Genomic DNA, 21917 nt, shown 5'->3' on the forward strand with positions numbered 1-21917 from the left:
TTTGACAGAGATAGAGACAGCCAGCGAGAGAGGGAACACAAGCAGGGGGAGTGGGAGAGGAAGAAGCAGGCTCATAGCAGAGGAGCCTGATGTGGGGCTCGATCCCATAACGCCAGGATCACGCCCTGAGCCGAAGGCAGATGCTTATCCGCTGTGCCACCCAGGCGCCCCACACTTTTTTTTTTTTTTTTTAAATCCCATGAATGTAGGATTCTAATTAGACAGATGTATAATTTGGTTGTGTATTCCTTTCCTTTTCTCTTAATTTTTAACAGGTGGCTGAACCCCTTGTTTAAAATTGGTCACAAACGGAGATTAGAAGAAGATGACATGTATTCGGTGCTTCCAGAAGATCGCTCAAAGCATCTGGGAGAAGAGTTGCAAGGGTAAGCCACAGGCGGGAATGAAAAGGGAAAGGAGGACTGAGAATTTCTGTGTGTCCAGTGGTTTGGGACGGGTTTTGCCTTCCCCTTGGCCCTTCTGGGGCCTCCTTCCCTCATCTCGTGCGCTCCCCTCCCCTCAGGCTGGACCCCGGCTTAGCCTACTTTGGCGGCTGGTGGGGGGAACCTGTGTTTCCCGTGTGTTTGTGGAGCGGAGGTTGCCAGCACCAAAGGCCTGGATGCCAAGCTCTGACCCCAGAGGTGGTGTCGCTGGAGGAGGCTGTCTGTGTGCCTGTCTGCCTTCCTGGCCTGCTCCTGGCGCTGTTCGTCCGGCAGCGCTTGGCAGCGACTCGTTTCCTGAGACTGGAACCTTTCCCCTCAAGGCATGTTTTCTCACCACACGGCTTTCACGGGCGCAGACAGTCCCCCGGTGCTGAGCGAGCAGGGCCCGGTCATCCGCGCTCTGGCCTGCCCCCTCCCCGGTTCTGCCGTGTGCTCGCTCTGCTGCTTCTCACCGCGCTTGGTTTTTCTCCGTGCAGGTACTGGGATAAAGAAGTTTCGAGGGCCGAGAAAGACTCACGGAAGCCTTCTTTAACAAAAGCGATCATAAAGTGTTACTGGAAATCCTATTTAGTTTTGGGAATTTTTACGCTCATTGAGGTAAAAGCTTTTACGTGCGGTGCGTGGGTTTTCCGCGTGTGCGGGTGGGGACGGCGCTGGGCAGCGCTGTGCGGGGAAGGGGCAAGTCCTTAAGGTCTGAGGGTAGAACGTATCTAGGAGACGTGACGTCGGCAGCTCCCCGGTTGTATTCCTCTTCAGAGTGGGCCTCACGGGGATTACTGTTTTTCTTCTAACGAATTGAAGGGCAGTGTTGCGGGAGGATGGTGCTGAGTTTAATGCCCTGTTGGGGTACTGTTGGTGCTCAGTGAATGTTACAAATGCAAAGGGTGATCCTTGACCCGAAGAAGGCTCTACAACCTCAAAGAATATGTGCCCTCTGATTTGGAGGAAGTAAATTTGGGTCAGAGCCCAGAATAACATAAAACATTTTATTAGGTGTTCAGCAACTAACAGCTAACCTGACCAGGCCAAATCTGATAAATGTTTTCCCGAGAAGGTTTTATTGCCTTTCCCCTTCCAGGGGGTCAGAACCCCGGGCCCTGTGTCTGGGCTGGACCTGGCCCGAGCTCTCAAGGGCCCATGGTTCTCTGGGCTGCCCCCTTTCCAGCAGGACGCGTACCATGAGCCAAAACCCCCTCTGTGGAGGAGCTCTGGCTCCGTGAATTCTGGAGGATTCGCGCCCCACCCATTCTGGTTTCCTGTCCCTGATTATTGGCGTGGATTGCTGGTTGGAAGGTGGAGCTTTGGTAGCGTGACATCGCAGCTATTCTAGGAGTGAGGTGGAATGGAAAAGCAAAGGCAGAAAGCCAAGAGGTCCGCGACCTCCTAGCCCGATGGGCCTCAGTCAAGATCCTCCAGTAAGACCATGTTCTCCCGGGCACGGCGCCAGTGAGCCTCTACCTGGCTGGGCTGGGGCCTGCTGGCTCTGCTCTCTGTCGCACCTTAGTACTGCCTTAGGGACGTTGGTGGCCCTGTGAGCATAGGAGAGTAGTAGGGATAGGAGTTGCAGTTGCTGTGAAACAGTGGTTTAGGTGGAGAGGGGCATGAGTTGTCCTAAGTGTGTTTTGTTGGGCGTGAGATGGGTGGGCTGGTCGGTTTGTATGTGGGAGAGGCAGCTCCTGTGTCGAAGGCCCTGTTGTATTGAACGGCAGTGGGTAGGTAGGTGATCCCTGCCCTGTGTCACTGGAAAAAACCAGAGCTTGTCAGCTAACAGGTGACTAATGGTCCTGGCAGGTTGAAGTTCCCCTGGATGACTAGGTGGGTTGGCCAGAGGGTGGGGGCACCGATCAGCACCGAGATACTGCTGTGGCTTGTGACGGGGAGGATGGAAGTGTAAAGCAGTGGGACTGACTGGGAGGTGGGAGGGGGGACAGCACACTCTGAGGCTGTCCCGGCCTGGCTTTGACCTCTGTACTTATGTCCCAGTCACGGTGTTTCTATGCCCTCATGATAAGTCTCAGTTTGGAATACACAGGGTGAGAAGCTGGGGTTTATTGTGGCCGGTGGGTGCAGGATTTCCTGATGAGAGGTGGCCGCTGACCTCACAGAGCAGAGTGCTCGTGCATTCGGCTTGTCGGGAAGCCCAGGAGCCTTGGCATATGCCTGTGGCCCATGTCTGTTGTCTGGTTGGGCGTGGACAGGGACCCATGTCCTTGGAGTCTGGTGCTGGATCGGATCCTGGAGCGGGCCCCCCTCTGTGGCCTCTGGTTCTCTCCTTTCTCTTTGCTGCCAAGTGCTGAAGAAGTTGAAGATGGCGGATCCCAAAGGGTGGCCCTTGTGGCCGCGTGTGGATGAGCTTCTGCTTTTCCTCACTGTCGTGGGCGGCTGCCTGTTTCTAAGTCCACGTGGTCCCATCTGAAAACAAGCTGCAGGTCTGTGCTGGGCACGGGAACAGTAGACACAGAGCCCTGAGCCCGCAGAAGCTGGGCTTCTTCCTGAGAGGATAGGCTCCGCTTTGGCGCAGGGAGCGTTGATGACCACGTTGTCCAGCCCTGGTAATACTTAGTACTGGTAATACTGGTATCTAGGGATTCCGGGACTGGGGGCTAAAGGAGGGTGCAACTGGTAAGAGCGCTGGCCTCTTTGAGGGTGTTGGTTATTGGGGTGTGGAGTACCTGGCAGACATGGGGGCTCACGCTCAGTAGCGTGGGCTCATGCTCAGTAGCGTGTACTCACGCTCAGCAGCAGTACTGTTACTACTAGTAGTACTACCACTGGTAGTAGCAGGAGCTGTAGAGACTCCTACTCAGTAGTGTTACCAGCAGTAGTACTGTTACTAGTAGTATTATTACTACTGCTAACATCAGGGGCAGTAGAGACTCCTACTCAGTAGTAGTGTTACCAGCAATAGTACTGTTACTAGTAGTATTACTACTACTGCTAACATCAGGGGCAGTAGAGACTCCTACTCAGTAGTGTTACCAGCAGTAGTACCATTACTAGTAGTATTACTACTACTGCTAACATCAGGGGCAGTAGAGACTCCTATGCAGTAGTAGTGTTACTAGCAGTAGCAGCAGCAGCACTGTTACTAGTAGTATTACTACTACTGCTAGCAGCAGGGGCAGCAGAGACTCCTACTCAGTAGTAGTGTTACCAGCAATAGTACTGTTACTAGTAGTATTACTACTACTGCTAACATCAGGGGCAGTAGAGACTCCTACTCAGTAGTAGTGTTACCAGCAGTAGTACTGTTACTAGTAGTATTACTACTACTGCTAACATCAGGGGCAGTAGAGACTCCTATGCAGTAGTAGTGTTACCAGCAGTAGCAGCAGCAGCACTGTTACTAGTAGTATTACTACTGCTAGCAGCAGGGGCAGCAGAGACTCCTACCCAGTAGTAGTGTTACCAGCAGTAGTACTGTTACTAGTAGTATTACTACTACTTTTAGCAGCAGGGGCAGCAGAGACTCCTACTCAGTAGTAGTGTTACCAGCAGTAGCAGCACTGTTACTAGTAGTATTACTACTACTGCTAGCAGCAGGGGCAGCAGAGACATACTGGGTAGTAGTGTTGCTAGCAGCAGAGCCTCATATTCCATAGTAACAGCAACAACAGTAATAGTTCACACTCAGTGGTAATAGTACTATTAGTAGCAATTTTGGCCGGGGCTCATACTCCACAGTGGTGGCTGCAGTGGCAACAGCAGTACTGGTAGCGGGGTAGTAATGTAATACCAGTAGTAGTACAGTGTAGTAAGAGTAGTAGTATAATAATAAGTACTTGAAAACTCTCAGAAACTGCTGCAGGGACGCCTGGGTGACTCAGTCGGGTAAGCGTCTGTCCTCAGCTCAGGTCATGCTCCCAGGGTCCTGGGATCGAGCCCTGCATCGGGCTCCTTGCTTAGCGGGGAGTCCACGTCTCCCTCTCACTCTGTCTCTCAAATAAATAAAATCTTAATAAAACGTGTTGTAAGCACTTTACGTGCAATATTGTTTCATGCCTTTGGCCAGCTCAGGCGAGTGAGCGAGTATTATTTTTATCCGCATTTTCAGAAAGAGGCCACGTAGTGCCGGGTCGTTACACAGTGTGCCCAGGGTCCCACAGAGCACAAAGGGCAGAGCCGGGATTCAGTCGTGGCTGCTGCGACGCACGGGCCCGACCATCTGCACGACTGATCGCTCATCCAGTGGCAGGAAGGCTTGTCTTGAGAGCTCTGACTTCAGGGTCTCAGACGTGTGCATCTTTTTTTTTTTTTTTTTTTTAAAGATTTTATTTATTTATTTGACAGAGATAGAGACAGCCAGCGAGAGAGGGAACACAAGCAGGGGGAGTGGGAGAGGAAGAAGCAGGCTCACTGCGGAGGAGCCTGATGTGGGGCTCGATCCCATAACGCCAGGATCACGCCCTGAGCCGAAGGCAGACGCTTAACCACTGTGCCACCCAGGCGCCCCTCAGACGTGTGCATCTTGAACTTGGCTTGAGCATAAATGTAAGATGCCAAGACCTCCCTGGACAGGGAGTCAGACTGGGGACTGTGAATTTGGGCAGAGCTCAGGTGTCGGTGTCCCCAGGCTGCTGGACATCCTGGGGCGTTCACACCCGCAGCATATGGTGTATTCAGATCGGCCAGGAGCCCTTCAGAAAGCCACCTTCTGCTCTTTACCTTAGTGGATGCGGGGGTGGCTACCCTGGTGCCCAAGCTCGTAAACTTGCATCCACATTCGTAAGACCCCGTTCTAGGTGAGCTCCTGGAGACTGACCAGCAGGAAGGCCGGGGTCTCAGATGGGACGCGGATGATCTGGGCAGAGGCCGAGCTCTCTCCATTGTTACTTAGCGGGTGCCCCTGGCTCCCTGCTGAGAGATGGTGTCTGTACCTCTCCCAGTGGGTGTGCATTTGCTGGGCAAGGATGAGGACCCTGGGTCACCGGCGTGTGGGCGCTTCCCCACACGCAGCATGTGGAGCGGGCCTGGGGCAGCACAGTGACGGTCCGGGGTGAAATCAGACGGGGCTGGTAGCAGACACATCTGGTGTGGAGTGGGGCTGGGCTGCTACCCCGGGGGGCGCTTGCCGCTTCGTGCTGTGACACGGCCCATATCTCGGGGGTTGCCGGTAGAAAACGAGACAGTGGTCTCAATGAGCCTGCTGACCGGCACCCGTGGTGATCGTTCCCACTCTGTGTCTTTGAGAGAATACGTGCCAGAGCTGTGTCCCGGTGCCGGGATGCTCAGGCGGCCCGCGGAGTCAGAGCACAACCAGGAGTAAGCCTTGAATTGTTTCTGGCAGCAAAAGAAGCCTGAAGTCCAACACAAATACCCTTGTTTTTCTAGACTCACCTGTTGACACAATGCTGTTCTGGAGGCATGAGAAATGGTTTTGTGCAGTGGAGCTAATGAGGATCTGTTACGGTTCAAAATCACTTGCAGGTGCTCTTTTGGGTTTTCAGTGATTAAAGGTCGTTCCTTTAATCTAGGTGGGGTGTATGCTAGTGGGCTAATGGGGCAGCTTCCCGTATTGTCATCTTTCCTGCTGCTTGTTGGTCTTCGTATTTTATGTGGTAGGAGTTTCTAAACTCAACTGGAGGATTTTCTGAGAAGTTTGAGGCTCACTGATTATCCGTGGTTTGCAAGCAGTGTCGTGTTACCAAGCAAAGTGTGGGCAGGGCCGTCCCCGGGCACTGCTGGCAGCCACCAGTGGGGAGAGGCAGGGTGATGCAGGCCAGGGCGAGACTTTGGGGGTTGGATTTCAAAGGGGTGAGAATCTCTGTCCTGTGAGAATTGAGGAATGCTTGTAAGGCTCGCAGAAGCAAGCTCCATGCTGATGTCGAACACGGCGTTCTTGCAGGCCAGCACTAAGCAGAATGGAACAGCCAGCGAGCTCCCGGCACGCCTGGCCCCCGTGTGCACCTCCATGGGGATGTGGTGGGGACAGAGCGAGTGCCCTCCTGCCCAGAGCCCCGAGGGTAGGGAGCAGGAGCCCGAAGGCTCTTTACACACCGCCGGGTGCCTTATCTGTGAGAGAGGTGGTCTCTGCCTGCTGGTGTGTTAGTGGGTGGGTTTTCCCAGTCCCCTTGCCCTGAGAGGGGAGGGGTGGCCGAGGGCTTGGGTCCTCTACCAGTGACCCTCGGAAATGGCCCCAGGTGGCTGCCGGCATTGAGCAGTGACTTGGTCTTTGTCTGAGGCTGCTTTTGTTAATTGTTTCTGATCCAGGTGGAGGCTGCAGGGAGGCCAATGTTGGCCTTCATCTTCAGGCTGGAACTCAGCTGATGGGCAAGAAGTAAACAAAATCCTTTTGAGTCCCGTCGTGTGTCCCCCCCACCCCCCCATAGTTTGTGCCTCGACTCAGGGCTGATTCCTTGAGAACTGTCCTGGGCCTTTGCATTTATGTCCTGACTCTTTTTTTTTTTTTTTTAAGACTTTATTTATTTATTTGACAGAGATAGAGACAGCCAGCGAGAGAGGGAACACAAGCAGGGGGAGTGGGAGAGGAAGAAGCAGGCTCATAGCGGAGGAGCCTGATGTGGGGCTCGATCCCAGAACGCCGGGATCACGCCCTGAGCCGAAGGCAGACGCTTAACGACTGCGCCACCCAGGCACCCCTCCCGACTCTTTGTTCCAAGCCCCCTCACGTCTGTTTAGTCCTGGGGGGCTGAGGAGTGGCTGCTGGTAGCCAACACGAGGGCCAGGAAGATCCATGAAGGACGGCAGGGCAGGGCGAGATGAAGCCTCGGAGGAGACCGGCAGGGCCACCCGCTGTGTATGCCCTGCCTGCTCTTGGGTGTGCAGGGTTCGTTTAGTGGTATCCACAGCGATGACCCCGAGTGACAAACAAACGTAATGCCTCTCACGCATTCTCTTTGAGATGTCAGGGAAGGAGTGACTCATTTTTAAAAAGATTATATTCATAATGGTTAAATAAAAAAAAAATCTGCTTAGACGTGAAACTTCTGGCAACTCCCCAGAAAAGTTGGCTTTTATGAGTGACTTTCCTCCAAGAGTTCTTGTTCTACCGTTGTTGCCTGTAGGGGAGCAGTGGGTTTTCCAAGGCCTGTGTGAAACTAGCCTCTGCCAAGAGAATGGACTAGGTCTCTCCCGGGACTCGTGTATCCTAAGGGTGATCTTAGTTTATACTGATTTTGATGCTGGTTTTCGGACACTGTGAGCTGTTGCATCCCATTTACTTGTCCGTGGATCCCTCTGAAGTAGACCAGGCAGGAATTTCCATGGATAAGGATACGGCGGCTGAGGAGGCCATGGATGGACTTAGGGTCATGTGACATGCAAGTGACCAGCCTGGTTTCTGAAGCAAAACCTTCCGGTTGCTGGATGAGTGCTCTTTGCATTCTGTCCTGACACCTTCTCTTGCCGGGGCCCCCACCCACAATGGTCAGGGAGCCGAGACGAGGTGCTTTTTCTCTGACAACAGATCTGTGCTCCTCTGTCAACTGCTTCATACACTGTCACACACAGCTTCTCCCCCACTGCCCCTGCGGCTTTTTAAGAATACTTCAAAAATACAAACCTAGAATATGATTGAAGAGTCGCAGAACATGCCATCCCAGAACATGCCTCTTTGGGATACAGACCATTTTGAGCTGATTTTTTTTTTTTTTTTTTAAACTAGGCTCCATTCCCAGTGTGGGGCCTGAACTCACAACACTGAGGCCAAGAGTCTCATGCTCCCCCAGCTGAGCCAGCCAGGTGCCCTGAGTGGATTGGTTTTGAGAAGCAGCAGCTGCAGAAGCTCTGAAAACAGAGCAGAAGTTACCCTTCTGTAAGGGACAGTTAATTTTATAAAGGAAACCTCCATTTGTAAGGATGTCTCCCTCTGTGCCAGGAAGATAAGGGTGGCTGTCAATCACAAGAGCCTCCTATCCACGGCGAAGTCTTTAGGACGACTTAAATCTGCACAACCAAGCCTTACCCCTGTTTCCCACGCTTTTCCTATTAACTGTGCCCCCCCCCCCCATGGTGGTGGGTCTGGCCTCTGGGGGTTACTCCGTTTTCCTGGGGCTCTCTCATGTATGCTAGAGATATACCTGGTAGTAAACTTCTGTTTGTTTCTCTCTTGTTAATCTTTTTTTACAGAGGATCTCAGCCCAGAGCTCAGAAGGGTCGAGGCAAGATGGCTATTCCTCCCCTGCAGATTAAGCTTGCGTGTCCCCCTAAGCCAGTTGCAGTGGGTATCAACTCATGACCGGTCTTGGCCCATTGGACCCCACTCACTCTCATGCTTCCCAAGATTATTTTCAAGCAGTTTTTAGTACCTCATCATTTTATCTGTATTTTAGCGTGTGTCTTCCAACGCTATGGACTCTCTCCCCTATGTAAGCTAATGCCATTATTATGCATGAACATGAACGCTGATGCTGGGTGTCATCAGTATCTAGCCAGTGCTCACATTTCTCTTTGTTTTCCCTTGCAGTTTGAATCCGTATCCAAATCAGGTGCCTTTGGCTGATAAGAGTTGTTTAGGTTCCTTTCCATTCTCTCTCACTATAATTTTATTTATTTTTTCAAATCGAATACTCGACACCAAGTTGTTTGTCCTGTAGAGATTCCCACAGTCCGGGATTTGGCCCATAACTTAGGCCCTGTGTCACTGAACATGTTTCTCTGGAACGTTAAGTTGGTGGTGAGATCTGAAGCTTGCTCTGCCTCCTTTTTTCTTCTTCTCTTTGGCAGGTTTGCTTCGTAGGTCTGGTGGTGCGCCCCGCTTATTACGTACATCGTGTCTGCTTGTCTGTATTGTGCGGGTGATGTTAGGAGCACTATTCATGGTCATTGCTCAAGATCCTAATTTACTAGACGGTTGCAAAATGGGGTGGTTCTCATTCTTCCTGTGTTCATTCACTGCTTTCTCTCTGTTAACCTTAAAAATAGAACTTCCCAGTTATGTCACTGGCAAAAATGGGTTTATTCAGGGATGGCAGACAGTTGCAACTTGGGGCTAGCAAGCTCTGGCCAAACCAATAGGCAAGCCTGCCAAATGCTCTTTTTATAGGAAAAAGCAGGAAGTTGGGAGGGGCTGTTCCAAACAGGCTCCCTTGTTTGCTGTTATGTTTCCACTCAATCATTTTTTCTTTGTCTGATAGCTTATTTCTATTTCCCGTGTTTTCTTTCTCACGGATCAGGCATGGTGGGGTTGGGCAAGAAATGTTTCCCCTACACGGGACAACTGTGTCCGTGGGGGAAGTTTTGGCATCTAGCCGTGTGATAAGTTACCCTAAGAAGCAAGAGGTGGGGTTGAAATGTCAGGTGTGTTTCAGGGAGCTGAGTGCCAAATACCCCATTAAGAAGTACCTGCCTCGAAGACTCTGAAACTCCGGTAGGACCTTGAACCAAGGGGTGTTGTGGTATCCTGTTGGGCTCTTCTAAAAATCCCTTATGGTTTTATGATCAAGAAGAATTCTTGTGAAGGAAGAATAGAGACTGTATTCTCAGTTGGTTTGTGGGAAGAATCTTCACCGGGCAGAGATGACTGTCAAAAGATGGGCATGTTTGAGCAATTTTCGACCTTGCTCCCGCTCTTCAGAAAGTTGTAATATGGTTAATTTCAAGTTTGATAATACACATTTTTCTGGTTTTATTTCTTCATAGTTGAGGGAGAGGATCAGGAATGGACGGATGAGTGGGACGGTAGGGGCCGTGAGCTAGCATTATTCATTAGTGAACCTGTTTGATCGATTATTAGGTCCTGCCAGCAGAAAAATCCAGGGGCTTGGGTGGTAATGTCCTGTCTTTATTTTGTGCTCTTTTTCACTGGGTTTGTTGCATCTATGGGTTTTCTCTCTGATGGGTGACTCTGATTATATTTTCCTATACCCATGCCCATGTTAGGCCCAAATGGAGAGCTGAGGACCAGTCAACAAACACTGCATCCCAGAGACGATCCGAAGTTTTAGGAAAGTTTGGGCCAGCAGGTGTTAGCTCTGGGCTCCTGGTGGACAGCCCCTGGGTGGCGTGCTGCTGACCTGGGCTGGGACCACCCATGTGTACAATTCGATATTCTTGCTTCGCTGTGTAAGCCTCCAGATTTTCATCTCAGTAATCCCATAAACTGTTTCATGGCCCACTATATTTGGGTTACTTTCATAAACTCTCACTGCTTCTTGGGACGAATGATTGGGCATGCTGGACACGTAACAGTGAGCCTTTGTATTCTTGAGATCTGATGGTCTTCAATGAGCAGCATTTCCTTGTAGCACAAAAGTGCCATGACCTCATGAGAGGCGAGGCTGGCGGTGAAGTTTGTGAACGAATGTGTGCGTGAGTGTGCAGCATTGGGGTTTATAATGTCACACCCATCACAGGGATGGGAACAGCTTTCTGTAGATAGCCTGAAGGGGCACTAGTTGGTTGAGAAGAAAATGCATGTTAGTTGCGTTTTGGGTTTGGTTTTTGTGGGGTTCCCTTGCCCTTTTGTGGTATGGGTTCCTCACTTGGGACAGACGGAGGAGGGCCACCAGAAACAAACCTGTTTGTTGTTTGCCATGTCTGTGTTAATAAGGACAGATTGCTCAAGAGGAAATGTTTGTTTCAAAGTCGAGTTCTTGAAAGATTTCCAGAGTTTTGGCATTAGATGAAGTGAGGTGGAGGGCCTGCGTGTTTACTTTTGGTGACAGGCATTTGCTCCGAGTGTTTGGTATTCTTTGTTGCCATAGGAAGGGACCTTACAAGAGTGGACGTAGGTTGTGGGGTGGAGTGGCCATCTGGCATGGAGCGGCAAGGTTTGCCATGTCCTTGGCCTTTATTTCCCTAAGTCTTACTCAGGAGGTAAGCCCCAGGGCTTCCTTAACTCAGCGGTGTAGGATTTTAATTTTTTGCCTTGGGGAATGGAGTATTGTTACAATTTTTCAAAACTAGCCCCCACAATGTATGGCTGATGGCGGACCATGGATGGTGAACCATGGGTGGAATTATTTTGAGCTTGCCTTCTGCCATGTTAAATTTTTGACTCCAAGGCGGCAGTGCTCAGCTTCTAGGGGGTAGAGACATTTGAAAGCGACGGCCCTGAACCTGCGAGCCTCCTGAGCCTGGTCCTTTTCCTTACTGCAGCAGAAGCTGGCGACTGGACTCCATTCTTTTGATCTACTGACATGTGGAATTTGGGGTTGGGCAAGAGTGGAGGGACCTTTCCTCGGATCTGTGTTTGCGCCCATATCTCCATTCACCAAAGCTCTTTTCATGCAGAAGGGGTTGCAAGAGCGTGCGTCCTGTGAGCCAGCCCTTCGCGACTTTGCTTTGGACTGGGACGTTGACAGTGGAGACCCAACAGGCAGGCTGTGAGCCAGGGCTTCCCGCCTGTGAGCACAGGCCTTACCCTTCCTTTGCCACTTTTTTTCTTATTCATCTTGGGCCAAGACTTATCTGATAGTCTGCCAGATGCGTTCTAAACGTGGGTTGCAGTATTTATCGAGCACCCATGGTGTACCCAAGCATGACGATCTAAAGGTTTATGGCTTTTGCACTTAGAATTTGGCTTAAGGTTAAACTATTATCTGCTTGTCATACATAAGAGAGGAGTTCTGTTTTTCTTTGGGATGAGTGATGAATGTAGCGCTTTGTTAAAATGCCTTTTTAACCTGCTAGTAATAAACGCAGAGCTATGTTGAGAAAAACTGGTAGGACCTGTATTTCTAATTACGGCTTTCTCCTTTCCTTTTAGGAAGGCATCAAAGTAATCCAGCCCATATTTTTGGGGAAAATTATTAATTATTTTGAAAACCATGATTCCACTAGTTCTGTGGCTTTGCACGAAGCCTACGCCTATACCACGGCGCTGGCCGTCTGCACACTCATCCTGGCCATCATGCATCATTTATACTTCTATCATGTTCAGTGCGCCGGCATGAGGCTGCGAGTCGCCATGTGCCATATGATTTATCGGAAGGTAAGTGCCATTTGGTGTCAGAACGTCTGCCTCACCCGAAGCATCAAAAGCATTTTGGGAAGTTCGTAAATTAAAAATTTTGTAAATAGGATCTTATTTTTATTTATTTATTTATTTATTTCAGGGGCGGGGGAGGGGCACAGGGAGAGAAAGAGAATCCCAGGCAGGCTCCACGCCCAGTGTGGAACCCCACGCGGAGCCTGACTCTGGGCCTGTCTCGGGACCCTGAGGTCATGACCTGAGCCAAAATCAAGAGTTGGACACTTAACCGACTGAGCCACTCAGGTGCCCCTAGAATCATTTATACCTTACCAGAGAAGCTTATTATTTATAGCAGGGGCATTTTTTTCCCCCTTTTAAGTGAACTTTATTGATATACAGTGGAAGTTTTCTGTTGAGATCAGGTCAGAGCTGCCTTTGATCATTTTTGGCCATGCGCTGTTGCAAAATACTCTGTTGGTAATGGAATCTAATTAAAAAATAAGTATCAAAAATAAGTATCGAATTGATTTAGGCATGAAAAATTTCCAGTGTTTTCATGTCTAAATCTCAGAGTTGTACTTAATGGAAAGTTTGTTGTTGTGGATTAAAACTTTCATTTACATCAAAATTGTATTTTACAAATGACCTTCTGTGAAATTGGATCTATAAAATTGAATCTCAGAGAAAAGATTGTATTTGAGAGAAGGAATAATTGTTTTTTTTTAAATGAACCATTTAACCATGTTCAGTATAATTGTGTTAATTAAAGAAAAATAAAGTCCATGTCAAACACATTCACTGTATTCTGTAGTTATGGCTGTATTTTTTTTTTTTTTAAAGATTTTATTTGTTTATTTGAGAGAGAAGGAGCAGCGGGCAGGCGTAGAGGGAGAGAGAGAAGCAGACTCCCTGCTGAGCAGGGAGCCCCATGTAGGACTCCATCCCAGCACCCTGGGATCGGACCTGAGCCGAAGGCAGATACTTAACCGACTGAGCACCCTAGGCGCCCGGGTTGTTTCTAATAGTATTAAAGAAAATAGTTGATGTTTGGGATGAAACTTTAAACTTTACGTTGTTTTTAGTAATTTTGGAGAGAACTTACGTTCTTCTTTATGTTGCTTTCCATTCAAGTTATTATTTTCTGCACTATTTTCTTCTCCTTTATTGTACATTGTAGCAGTTTTAATGACAAGACCCGGTTTGATGAGTTCAGTGTTTTTGTATTGAGAAATGCCATAAAATTCTCTCATAGTTTACCCTGGTCTTGAGTATTATGAAGGGAGTGAGGATTTCTGGTGTCTTTGCCAAGGAGTTGCCAGAGACAGAAGAATGGCAAGAGCTGAAGAGCGCTTTACAAACTGGACCCCGGATATCTCTTTGCTTTGGACCGTTTGCTTTAAAAACAAAAACACTTCATTTTAACTGTATTGTATACTTGAGATTTGCTAAGAGAGTTCGATCTTAAGTGTTCCCGCCATATACACAAAAGGATAACTATGTAAAGTGATGGATGTGTTAATTAGCTTGACTGTGATACTCAGTTTTCAATGTATGTCTGTCAAAATACGACATTACACCTTATATATATTCAGTATTTTTTAATTTTTTTTTTTTTTTAGTGACCTTTACGCCCAGTGTGGGCTCAAGCTTACAACCCTGAGATCGAGTCCCATGCTTTTCTGACTGAGCCAGCCAGGTGCCCAACATATACAGTTTTTATTAAAAATAACAAAATCCTTATTGAAATTTAAAGCCAAGCAATTTAAATTTAAAATATTGCTTCTTTTACCTAGTTGCTGCTTATCTAAGCCTTCTGTTTCTCGTGACTACTTTTCTTAGCAAAACGCAAGATGGGCAGAGTCTTCTTAATCTTGGAATTGTGTGAATCTTGGAGGCTTTGTACCGTCTTGGGTAGGCTGTGGCACGCAACGCCGGGTTCCTCCTCTGTGAGGTGGAAATGGTAGCCCTGCCTGCCCACCCCAGTCATGGGGCCTTTGTTGCTGTCCTCCTCCTCCTGGTTATTCTATTGCAGTCGCTTCTACCGTTCAGGAGACTGGCCCGACTTCTCTATAAATTAGCTAGGTCATGCTTTGCTCCCATCAATAAATAGGACATTTCCCTGGGACTCTCCTGTGAAAACCGTAACCACGGGAGCCAGGTTTGAGGTGACGATGCAGTCCAACAAAGCTCTTGGCTGCCCAGGTGAGCTGCTGGTTTTCTTCCTCTTTCCACTAACATTTTGGAACTCGGCCTTTGGGAAATCTGATCTGATCTGGCACATTTGCTGAATGTAAACATCTCCCAAAGGTGTTAATTTGCTGGCTTGATTAGCCTAAAAGAATTGCCCCCTTACAAAGACTTGGCTTGGGTCAAACTATAGGCGTAACCTGAAATTCCAGAAACGTGGGAAAGACCGATGTCCTCAGGCACTGCCTTGTGTCTAGAATCCTGCTGGGTGAAGAAATAAGACACTTTTTCATCACAGGTGGGCTGATGGCTTAGAGCAGAAGCTGGCACTGCAGCAAAGCTCTGAGAGGCCCCTCCGAACATTTGTGCTTTGGGCTCGGGCCCTGCCTCCTAATCCCCGATTCTGGGAGAACATCAGGTTGGTGTCGTCACTGGAATGGCTGCTAAGTTCGTAGTTGGAGTTGGTAAAATTGCATGATGTCCCGGGATGTATCCTATCTAAAAACGGCTTTTCACTTGTTTACCTTTGCACAGTTTTGGTAAAATTACACAGGAATCTCTGGCACCCAACGTGGGGCTCAAACCCACAACCCTGTGGCCAAGAGTCGCAGGCTCCTCCAACTGAGCCAGCCACGTGTCTGGAGCATACCTGCCTGCTGCTTGTCTTCTTTCCTTCCTGTAAAATATGCATAACATAAAATTGACTGTTTTAACTCTTGCAGTGTACCATTCAGTGACATTTAAAAGTACGTTCACATTGTTGTGCAGCTGTCTCCACTATGCCACCCTTCATCTCCAGAACTTTCTTGTCTCCCCGGATGGAGATTCTGTACGTGCTAAACACTGAGCACGTTTTGTTTCCCCATTCATCTGTCCGTGGGCATTTGGGAGATTGGCTCCTTTCTTTGACGACAGTGAATAATGCTGCCGTGAGCGTGCGTGTGCAAACACCTCTTCAAGTTCGTATTTTCAGTTCTTTGGGGTGCATTCCCCAAAGTGGAATCGCTGCACTCTATGGTGAATTTTTGAGGAACTGCCAGACCCGTTTCCTCAGTGGCTGCATCATTTTACTTTCCCACTTGATCCATGATTTTTCTGTGAAATGTGAGGACTAGATGAAGACGAGTTTTTACGAACTGCAACGTCTTGTTTGGGTGGGTGGTTCTGGTTGGTCGCCTGTTGACACAGCCCATGGGGTTCTATTTAGGTTCCTCGAATCCATAGGATATATATATATATATATATATATATATATATATATATATATATATATATATATTTATTTATTTATTTATTTTTTTAAGAACTTTTTACCAAATAAAGGGATTGTGCAACACAAGCTGCATCTTTTGTAAAGTTAACAGATTGGCATGAAGCACACAGGGTCCTCACTGTAGTGATGTTTTGAGCATTATGCTTGCTCATTTGAGAAAGTCACCATCAGTCATGGGTCCTAGTCCCAGCATGGGCTAGTATCACCTCTGCCGTGGGACCAGTGGCTTACTTCCCGTCTTTGTTCTTGTCCAGGCCACAGAAAAAAGCAGGACATGTCCAGCTTCAAATCTCAAGGGGCTACTTCCCCAGCTCAGAGCCGAGGAGGTAGGGCCAGACTGGGGGAAGATGGTAGCTTCAGGCAGGGTGAGCCCGGATTGAAGACAGAGGGTGATCTTCAGCCCCATCACTGGTGGAAATGGATCTCGAGTTTGCCAACCTGACCTTGGCTTCAGGCTTGGGGGCAAGTGAGCCTGAATGTTCTAGGTCTCTAGTCCTAGGGGGCACCCAGGATGGCATTCTCCTTAATCAGGATGGTCTTGTCCTATGGTACAGAGATTTTCTTGTATTACAAAATGCATAGGGCATTTTTCCTTAGGATTTTTTTTTTTTAAAGATTTTATTTACTTTGACAGAGACAGCCAGCGGGAGAGGGAACACAAGCAGGGGGAGTGGGAGAGGAAGAAGCAGGCTTCCAGCAGAGGAGCCTGATGTGGGGCTCGATCCCAGAACGCCAGGATCACGCCCTGAGCCGAAGGCAGACGCTTAACGACTGCGCTACCCAGGCGCCCCTTTCCTTAGGATCTTAATTGAGCCTGATTGGCCCTGGGTTTCCTGAGTCTGTGTCCAGTTTGAAGAACTGTGGCAGTTCCCATGGTGGACCTTCATACGGTTGGTTTGCTCTGCATGCCAGGGAGAGCCAGAGCGGTCAGCTTTTGAGTTCATGGACACTGTTCTCCCTCCTTGTTCCTTGGTGCAGACTTCCTTACAGACTTGGATCACTTGACCATACTTTTTATTCTGGCTAAACTCTCATCTTCACCTTCTTTAGAGTTACCCAAAGGATAGTTTGTGAGAGAGTAGTTGTCTTTCTTTGCTTGAACTTCGAAGATGAGTGGACTCCCGGCAAACATCCGAGTTTCCTTTTATCCGCTATCATGGATCTGTCTTGGCAAGAGTTTATGTACAGTAAACTCATTATTCACAGATTCTTTGTTTGCACATTGCCTACTTGCTAGAATTTATTTGTAACGCCAAAATCAATTCTTGGAGCTCTTTCACGGTCATTCGTGGGCATGCACATAGTCACTAAGATTTTGCATCACTTGACATGCATATTCCCAGCTGGGGTCTCCTTCTTGTTTCTGCTGCCATTCTGTAAGCAAGTGTTCTTCGCGTGGGCTGTTTATATGTAGTGCCTGTTTTCTGCACTTCTGCGCTTTTTGTTGGTGATTTTGCTGTTTAAAATGGCCCCACACAGAATGCTAAGACGCCGTCTAGTGTTTCTGAGCACAACAAGGCTGTGATGTGCCCTGTGGGATAAATATGACACATAGTAAGGAGAAAATGCTTGTGTTAAATAAGCTTGGTTCAGGTGTTTTTTTATTTTTTATTTTTTTAAAGATCTTATTTATTTATTTGACACAGAGAACAAGCAGGGGGAGTGGGAGAGGGAGAAGCAGACTCCCCGCTGAGCAGGGAGCCTGATGCGAGGTTCGATCCCAGGACCCTGGGATCATGACCTGATGAGCCGCCCAGGCATCCCAAACTCGGTTCAGGTTATGAGTTAGTGTGCTTTTGGCTTGAGTCCAATGTTAACGAGTCAACAATGGACACTACATACAATGTCTTTAAATAGAAACACATCAGATTTTGTGTATATTGATCAGTTGTTAAAATGTTATCAAAGGCTGGCAGAAACTGAACTCTGTATTTTCTCTGGGAGCAGTTAGTAGAATTCATGGTCACAGTGACTGTAGCACTCAACTAGCACGAATGAGGAGAATCGACTACTGAGATGTACGCCGCACATCCCGAGTGGGTGACTTCTGTAGAGAAATATTTTTACTTACCTCAGTGTGCTTTTAATCATTTAAAGGGTGTAGTTGCATTAAGGGGTGTAGTTGTGTTAAGGGGTGTAGTTAAGGGGCATATTTGCATTAAGGGGTGTAGTTGCGTTAAGGGGTGTAGTTGCAGTAAGGGGTGTAGTTGCATTAAGGGATGTAGTTGTATTAGGGGGTGTAGTTGTGTTAGGGGGTGTAGTTGCAGTGTAATTTTTAGACTTCTGTAATTTGGAGAAGAAGGCATGCTTTTGTGTATCTACACCATTCAGATCCCCTGGTCTTTCTGAGTGGTCTCTTCCCCTTTCTTCTAATGTTTTCTCTTAAGACCCTCTTCTCTTGACCGTCCTACTTCTCCTTTCTAGCCCCTTCTCCAGCTCAGTTGTATTTTAAGATGGGCAGTCAGGACATGAGGCATTCTTTATCACAGACTCTGAGAAGGAAGTAGAAGGGCCCCGTGCAGGGTGCAGAGCCAGCTTCTGGCTTCTCCTGAGCAATGTTTGCAACCCGCTGCAAGAAATGGAGTCAGAGTTTTAAAAACCAAACCAAACCCTGTGCAGCAGAGCGTGTTGACCGTGAGAAGGGGGGGGTCCACCCCACCCCTCCACCTCCTTCTGAAAGTCTGTTGGCATCTCACCCATGTGATGTCAAGCCCATAGTGCTTGGACAGAACTTGATTTTGTTTTTATTTAACACGAACTTCCTTTCAGTGTAGACACGCTGCGTTGCTTTATATTTAGGCCGGATAACATGGAATTGCAGATATTCAGCTGACGAGCGCTTAAAAAACAGCAATTTCATATGGTTTGGTCCAGTATTTTGCCTATTAGTCTGTGCGTACGTTTCCTTTCTGAAAACGTTGAGGGGCTGGCATCTTGAGAGTACCATCATGGTGAAACTGTGCAATATTTATGGAAATGGGGCATCTCCCTGGAAGCGTGGGATACTTGGGTTGGAATCTCTCTTCTAATAGTATTTTGTAACTTCAGACAAAATTAGAATGAGCTAGTAATGCTTCTTACATTGTTTAATGCTTTAAAATCTTTTTTTTTTTTTTAAAGATTTTATTTATTTATTTGACAGAGAGAGGCAGCCAGCGAGAGAGGGAACACAAACAGGGGGAGTGGGAGAGGAAGAAGCAGGCTCCCAGCGGGGGAGCCTGATATGGGGCTCGATCCCATGGTCTCGGATCACGCCCTGGGCCGAAGGCAGACGCTTAACGACCGAGCCACCCAGGTGCCCCAAAAATCTTTTCTTTTTTTTAAAAGTTTATTTATTTATAATCTCTGCACTCAATGTGGGACTTGAACTCACAATCCTGAGATGAGGAGTTGCATGCTCTACTGACTGAGCCAGCCAGGAGTCCCTAAAATCCTTCTTTTTAAACATATTTTCCCCTCCATTTTTCTTTTTATTTTGATGTAAACTTGAGTTGGACCTGTGCATTTTGCGAAATGGTAATCTCTAGGGGCAATTTGTCAGTGTTCTAGTTTGCTAGGGAGGAGCTAAGAGGAGGCATTGGGTACAGGTTTAATTTTCTCTTAGGAGTTGGGGCTGACAAAGCAAGTTAAGGAAGGAGAGGCTGTTTGGTTTAGCTCTCTCTTTTTTTTTTTTTAAAGATTTTATTTTATTTATGTGACAGAGAGACAGCCAGCGAGAGAGGGAACACAGCAGGGGAGTGGAAGAGGAAGAAGCAGGCTCCCAGTGGAGGAGCCCGATGTGGGACTCGATCCCGGAACGCCGGGATCACGCCCTGAGCCAAAGGCAGACGCTTAAGGACTGCGCTACCCAGGCGCCCCTGGTTTAGCTCTCTTTAAAGGGGAAATTCCTGCTCTGGAGAGTTCCGAGGGTCTAGGACTGATTCTGCCATCAGATACATTATCTGTTCTCGGGGGTGTGGTACACACTGAAAGGGTAGGATTTAAGCTAAGTGGTTCCCAAACTCTGGTGCACGGTGGCTGCATGTGGGGAAATTTCTTAAAACAACACTGATGCCAGATCCCTCTCCCCGGGCATTCTGTCGAATTGGTGTGTGTGTGAGGGGTTAGTTTTAAAAGATGCCAGGTGTTACTAATAGGCCTTAAATACATGTTCAGCTTTCACTTTATGTCTTATAACTAAGGTCTTCCAGCACTTGCTAGATATATAAATTACAAACATTTTCTTTCAGTCTGTGACTTGCCTTTCTATTTTTTTAAAAAAATAATATCTTTTGAGAAGTGGACAGTTTTTGTTTTGATGAAGGCCTGTTTATCAGGTTTTTTTTTTTTTTTAATGGTTATGGCTGCCCGTGTTCTATCTGAGAAACCTTTGTCTATTTACTTATTTAGAGAGAGAGCCCGAGCTGGGGGGAGGGGCTGGCGGGAGGGGGGGGAGAGAACAAACCTCAAGCAGGCTCCACGCTCAGTGCGGAGCCTGATGGGGGGCTTGATCCCACACCCCTGAGATCATGACACAACTGAAATCAAGAGTCAAGATGCTCAACCGACTGAGCCACCCAGTCGCCCCTCCTTCAGCATTTCCTAAGGACAGGTCTGCAAGCGATGAATTCTGTTTTTGTTTATCTGAAAATCTGTTTTTCCTCCCTTGTTTCTGAAGGCTATGCTGGCTGGATATTGTATTCTGAATTAATAGTTCCCTGTACCCCTTTTATTATGTAAAGGATATCATTCCATTGTCATTGGGCCTTCATTGTTTTTGATAAGACTTCACTCTCTTTTGTGTGTCTTCCTGTGTGTTTGTTTTCTCTGGAAGGTTTTAAAATTCTTTCTTTCTAAGGGGGGGTAATCAGAAGGGGGAATGTAACATGAGAGACTATGGACTATGAGAAACATACTGAAGGCCTCAGAGGGGAGGGGGGTGGGGGAATGGGATAGACCGGTGACGGGTAGTAAGGAGGGCACGTATTGCGTGGTGCACTGGGTGTTATACACAACAAATGAATCATCGAACTTTACATCAAAAACCAGGGATGTACTGTATGGTGACTAACATAATAAAAGATCATTTAAAAAAAATAAAAATAAATAAAATTCTTTTTTTTTTTAATTTTCTTCTTAAAATTTCAATTTTTAGAAGATTGATAATGAACTGTAGGGGTGATTTCCCTTGAATTTATGCCTCCTGGGGTGCGTTGAACTTTTTGATCTTTAATTCTTTCTCTAAAATCTTGGGAAGTATTTGGCCATTATATCTTCTAAAATATTCTGATCCATTCTCACTTTTTCCTCTTTCTTGGATTCTTGTTACATGTATGTTAGAGCATTTGAAAGTATCTCATAGTTCCCTCTTTTTTCCCTTTATTCAGTTTTTTTCTCTGTTCTTAAGATTGGATAGTTTTCTTCTAATCGACCTGACAACCTTTTCTGTTATCTTCAAACTGTTACTAAGACCAGCTAGTGCGTCCCCCCCCCCCCAGTTTTGTACTTTTCAGTTATAGAATGTCCACTTTGCTCTTTTTTACAGTTTGTATATTTCTGCCAAGGATCTGTTTACTTGTATTTCCCTTCAACTCTTTGAACATAAAATTTTAAAAAATCCAATGTCTGGGTCAAACTTTCTTTTTCTTTTTATTTATATATTTGGAGGATTTGCTTTTTATTATGAAGACTGCTTTCTCTCTCGCTGTAGTTTACATTTTCCTGTGTTTTTGGTTCTTTTTGCATGTCTAAGACTTAAAGTTTATTGCGCATTAAGAATGCACTGCAGGTCTGCATTCTGATAGTCTTGAGGAATGTTGACTTTTGCATTAATAGGTCGCTTACTGGCTGATGTCTTTCAACTTGGCGTAGGCTTGATTTATGCTTTGTTACTTTATATTTTTGGGAATTCTAAGGTGGTTTTTCCAAGCTTCAGCTTGGTGGATTTCAACCTTCAAGCTCTGTGTCCTTTGCGGGAACTTGTTAGGCCTGGGTATTAATCTCTTCTGGGATGAGCCTAGAGCAAATCTGATTTAGAGAAGAGATTCTCAGCCTCCGCACTACCAGCGTTTAGGACATGTGATGCTTTGTTCCGGGGCAGGGGAGATGGTGGGGACCTCCCCCGCCTCCCATGCATTGTAGGATGTGACCAGCAACTGTG

The 21917-nt window shown here is 47.4% G+C and overlaps 1 protein-coding gene across 4 annotated transcripts in view; it reads left to right on the plus strand.

Annotated features, from left to right (window-relative positions):
• ABCC4 (ATP binding cassette subfamily C member 4 (PEL blood group)) overlaps window positions 1–21917 on the plus strand; it is a 235102-nt gene that overhangs the window by 39565 nt on the left and 173620 nt on the right. For all 4 annotated transcript variants that reach the window (XM_087865049.1, XM_045810951.2, XM_087865048.1 and 1 more), the window contains exons 2-4: window positions 276–386; window positions 920–1040; window positions 12112–12336. In XM_087865049.1, coding sequence (XP_087721175.1) covers window positions 331–386; window positions 920–1040; window positions 12112–12336 — 402 coding nt within the window. In that variant the 5' untranslated portion in view covers window positions 276–330. The remainder of the gene's footprint in view (window positions 1–275; window positions 387–919; window positions 1041–12111; window positions 12337–21917) is intronic.

Source organism: Ursus americanus, chromosome 10 (assembly GCF_024610735.1).
Source record: "Ursus americanus isolate L20-20 chromosome 10, mUrsAme1.1.p, whole genome shotgun sequence".
Taxonomy (NCBI): Eukaryota; Metazoa; Chordata; class Mammalia; order Carnivora; family Ursidae; genus Ursus; species Ursus americanus.